The sequence below is a fragment of the Glycine soja genome, chromosome 14 (genome assembly GCF_004193775.1).
Source record: "Glycine soja cultivar W05 chromosome 14, ASM419377v2, whole genome shotgun sequence".
Taxonomy (NCBI): domain Eukaryota; kingdom Viridiplantae; phylum Streptophyta; class Magnoliopsida; order Fabales; family Fabaceae; genus Glycine; species Glycine soja.
In genome coordinates, this window is record NC_041015.1 from 47,951,625 (window position 1) to 47,956,509 (window position 4,885).

The window sequence follows — 4,885 nt, forward strand, 5'->3', positions numbered from 1 at the left end:
ATCATTAATTTTATTGAAAGGTAACTATTTATTACATTTCTATTACTTTTAAAAGGTATTTATTTTATTTTAACATCATTAATTTTATTATTGTTCATTAATTTTAACAACAATATAAAAATGTTACGTATAAAAAAAATTACCATGTTTTATAATAACAAAGAAATGCAGTATTATGAAATTTAATTATTTAGTTCCCTTTATAAATGCCGATGTTTTATGATTTATGCACCAGATCCAGTGGTCATACATCGAAAAGGTCATCGGGGTTGTAGCGGTGATGGTAAACAGTGAATGAAAATCAAATTGATAATTAAGTTAATAAAATATTTTAAGAATTGGGTCGGTGATATTTTAAACTGGTTATTTGCATTTAATTATCTTATTTACGTAAATATTATATTATAATTTAGTTTTATCTTTAATTGAACCCATGCAATTTGCTATAGATTATCTTTTTTATTTTAAATTTTTAATTGATTATTAAAATTAAAATGTGAAATAATATATTCTAATTTTTAATTGATTAGATTGCAAAAGATCTTTCTTATTACAATTATTTGAGTAAATAATATTTTTTAATTAACATTTTATATATATATATATATATATATATATATATATGTCATATTAGAGAAAAAATATTTCATATGAGAGTGAGATGAATAAATTTAAATTCTATAATTAAATATGGATACTCAAGATTTAATGTTATGTGATCAATTAAAAAGTGTTTTTTAAAAAAGTTATATATCATTAAATTTTAACCATCTAATTTGATTATAGGATCTAGATTTAATTATCTCATCCTTAAAAATAAGTTGTCTTATTTTTTTATTTTTAATGTACAAAGAAAATCAATTATTTTATTTATTAAATATTAAATCTAGTTCAGTTGAAGTTTATTTTTACAAGATATTTTCGAATCTTTTGTACTATGTGATAGTAATTAAACAAAAATTTAAGATAATTCTTTTCTAAAACTATTTTAAGTTAATTTTTTTTTGTAATCAAAGAAAACTAAACATATGTCACATTAGAAATAAGTAATTTTGCAAAATTCATTTTTATTCTTAAAAACTACAATACTATATGATTTCAGTTTTCAGTAAAGTAATGAAATCATATTATATTTATTAAATGTAATAATTAAAGATAAATAATTTTTTCATAAGATTAGTACAATTTTTTATTTATTTTTTACTGAAAGAACAGAATCTATTTATTCAACCAAAAAAGAACAAAATATATTTATTTGCAGAGAAGGACAGTGGCCAATTGCCATTTACCATCATACCTCATTTTACAGGCATTGTAAGTTTGTAACCTCATTAGAACCTTGTGGTTTAACTAGGAAATCTTAGACGATGTTGAGGTGTGGAAGATGGGGAGTTTGGGGGTCATTGATGTTTGTTAGGGCCTCCTCCATCTTTTTTTTTTCTTATGTGTTAACTTCACACATAATAATTTATGCATAATTATTTGCATACAAAATAATTTTAAGACAATTATGATATTAAAAAATAAAAAATTAATCCTTATAATATATTCTTATTGAATATAATTTCACAATCATTTATAGCTAATCATGAAAATTATTGGTATCTGATATTTATATTTTAATTCAAATAGAATTGGAGAATAAAAGACATTTAAAGAAACAAAAAGATGACAAATGAATGTGTATTCGAAGATAATTCAATATGAAATAACTATATGTTTCAATAGTTAAGTAAGTTGATATGTAAATTGAGTAAAATAATTGATATCATAGAAGAAGTTTTAAAATTTAGAAACAAATAGAAATATCTTTTATTTGTATATTAAATTTAAAAAAAATTATTTTGATTAGATTGATTTATGAAAAATACATAATTCTATTAAGTGTGGTAAAGTGACCGTTTATATTTTGTTGGACTCGGATATCTCCTAACTTGTTTGTAGTAAAAAAGGTCATCAATGGTTGTTTGACAGTATGTGGTGGTGGTGTTGTGCAGTTGAATTGAGTTGAGGGGTGTTGATAGTGATTCAGGGACTCGTAGTTTGTGGTGGGTCTATAAGAACCATTACTTCCTGCACCTATTTTTTTTGCTTCCTGACCCCCATAATTTTCTAAATTTCATAATTGACCTTACTGCAACAGACACACAATGCAGGGGTGGTCGTCGCCGGCATGTTCTCGTCGTCACTCTTCATCTTCGTTGCCATCGTTGGCGCTGATCCTTCTTCCTTTGAGACGATTACCTCACACCTCATATCCTCCTCCAACAAGTAGCGCTCTCACGTGGAGGTGCTCTTAAATTTCTACAAAGATGTGATCTTGATAATCTCTCTTTGAAGCTCAAACAACTCCTCCACTCCTCGCCTCACCAAAAAGTAAATTTTGTTTACATAATTTTAAATTAATTCAAAACTATGTTTATATAATTCTGGATTGTCCATCTAGAATTATGCATACATACTTATAGAATGAATAATCCGAAACGATTCCCATTTTGGAATTACTTATTTTGGATTATGTATGCATAATTTGAATTTTGAAAGTATGTATGTCTAATTATGGAACCAACAATCTTAAAGTGCTCAACTTTTTTGTCTATTCCAGATTCTTCAATCCAAAATGATAATTAGATATGAAAAAAGAAAGAAAGAAGCAAAAGGTACTTTAGGCCATTGAGTTTTCTTAGGGTGCAGAAAGTAATTGTTGCCTATAAATGATGGATGGGCTTTGTTATTAGCACCACCATTTCTGTTATTAACACCCCATTGATTTAGGTTTCTCTTTTTTTGCAAAAATATCTTTCTTAGAAATGCCTTTTTGTTTCTATTATACAAAATGGAAGTGTATTTTTGTATTGTGTGTTCCCAGTACAAAACAGAAATATATTTTTATTTTATATGTTGCCAATTTGCCATAATACAAAATGGAAATGCATTGTTGTTGTGCATTGGAAACACACCCAATAACAAGATTATGGTTCCATTTTTTTATTATGACAACATACAAAATAGAAATGCAGTTTTGTTGTTTTGTATTTTGTCATAATACAAATTGGAAATATATTTCTACTTTGTGTGTTGCCATAATACAAAATGGGAATGAATTTTCATTTTCACGCTAAAACACTAAAATTGAAACACGTTTCATTATCACATTTTGGTGCTAAAAATACTAAAATGGAAAGTGGTCATAGATTAACAACCAAAGTAGGAATACGTTTTCATGAGATGACACCTCAATGCAAACATGTTTCCATAAAAAGTGTGTACAAATGGAAAAAGTGGAAAATACATAGAATTCCAACGAACTTATTTTCAGAGAACACTTAAAAGTAAGAAAAAAAATGAAGGAACTTGACTAGGAAAAAAAGTTCAATCACTAAAAAGAAAAAACTTAAAAAGTTTAAGGGACTAAGAAGATAGTAGACTTTTTTTTACAACTGTCAATAAGTCATTATTATTAAGGTAAAATGTTCTTTTATCCTTGAAGCATTGGACCAAAATCAATAATATTAGAAACTATTATTAATATACTTTTAAAGTAGTTATTATAAAAGTTAATAAATATAGTATATATAATGATTTGTAATTATATGATAATAATAAAACCATTTATATATATTATATATAAACAATTTTTTTTAGTTTAGGATATTTAATATTGTCTACAAGAATAATTTTATTTGAGTTGAGTAAATTGGTACTATGATGAGATTATTTAAGAGTAAAATAAAAAAATCTTAATTAAGAAAATCAAACATCAATAGGCAAACTAATGGTTGATTAATAATTTGTTCTTATATTATAAATTTAAATTTTCACTCTTAAGTGATAATATGTTTAGAAACTATGTTTATTGATAGAGAGGCATGTATATGTCATAGAAGATAATATTGTTTGAGTCAAATAAACTTGTTATGAATGGAAAAACTTTCTCAACAATATATATATGATTCAAACTTAAGATTACAATTAAAGTTGAAACAATCCTCCGCATAGTGATATATATTTTTTGTTAAGTCGCATGACATCTTTTATATTACTTTTTTTAATAATTTTTATTCTTTTCAAGATTATTATTTAAATTTAATTTTTATATTATAACAAATTAGAGACATCTTCAATTCATTATATATTTTTTAAAATCATAGGGCCCGTTTGTGATGATTACAAGCTTTTAGTTTTTGATTTTCAAATGCAGTTTTCAAAACAAAACATAGTTGATAAAAATGGAGTTAAAATGATTTTTAAATAATTTTTGAAATACTTTTACACTCATTCAAAATCATGAAAAAATGTTTTGTGAATTTGAGTTTTAATTTAAAAAAAACACATATTTGTCACATTTGACAATGACATTTTTTGTTGTCACCATCGCTACAACCACCACCACTTTCACCTTTGTCACTACCACCATCACTAATACCACCTTCATTATCGTCACCACCATACCACCAACACAATCATTGTCATCACCATTATTGACTATCATCACTATGACCACTAACACCGCTATCCCACCACCATCGCCATTGACATCACCATCACCATCACCACCAACATTGTTATCACCACTATCATTAATGTTGTTGCTACTGTCATTGTCACTGTTACTACAATCGTCACCAATGTTGTCGTAGCTACCACCACCACTGTCATCAATGTCATCGATATCGTCATTATCACCACTACCAATAATACCACATTTGTCATCGTCACTGCCACCACAACTACCACCAATGTGGTTGCAATCACCATCACTAACATCACTACCACCCACCACCGTCATTATCACCACCACCACTAATATCACTTCCATCACTGCCACCATATCGTCATTGTCAATACCACCAATGTCACCTCTACTATAGTCACCACCACCGTG

The 4,885-nt window shown here is 26.8% G+C and overlaps 1 protein-coding gene across 1 annotated transcript; it reads right to left on the reverse strand.

Annotated features, from left to right (window-relative positions):
- Positions 1-4,315: 4,315 nt before the first annotated feature.
- LOC114384165 (variant-silencing SET domain-containing protein-like) lies at positions 4,316-4,831 on the reverse strand. The gene has a single exon (XM_028343824.1). The coding sequence runs from the start codon at positions 4,829-4,831 to the stop codon at positions 4,316-4,318; it is 516 nt and encodes a 171-aa protein (XP_028199625.1).
- Between the last annotated feature and the right edge of the window lie 54 nt (positions 4,832-4,885).

What these genes read in the sequence shown, in the direction of transcription:
- LOC114384165 (XM_028343824.1), bottom strand. Translation starts at nt 4,831, where the DNA reads ATGGTGGCAGTGATGGAAGTGATATTAGTGGTGGTGGTGATAATGACG.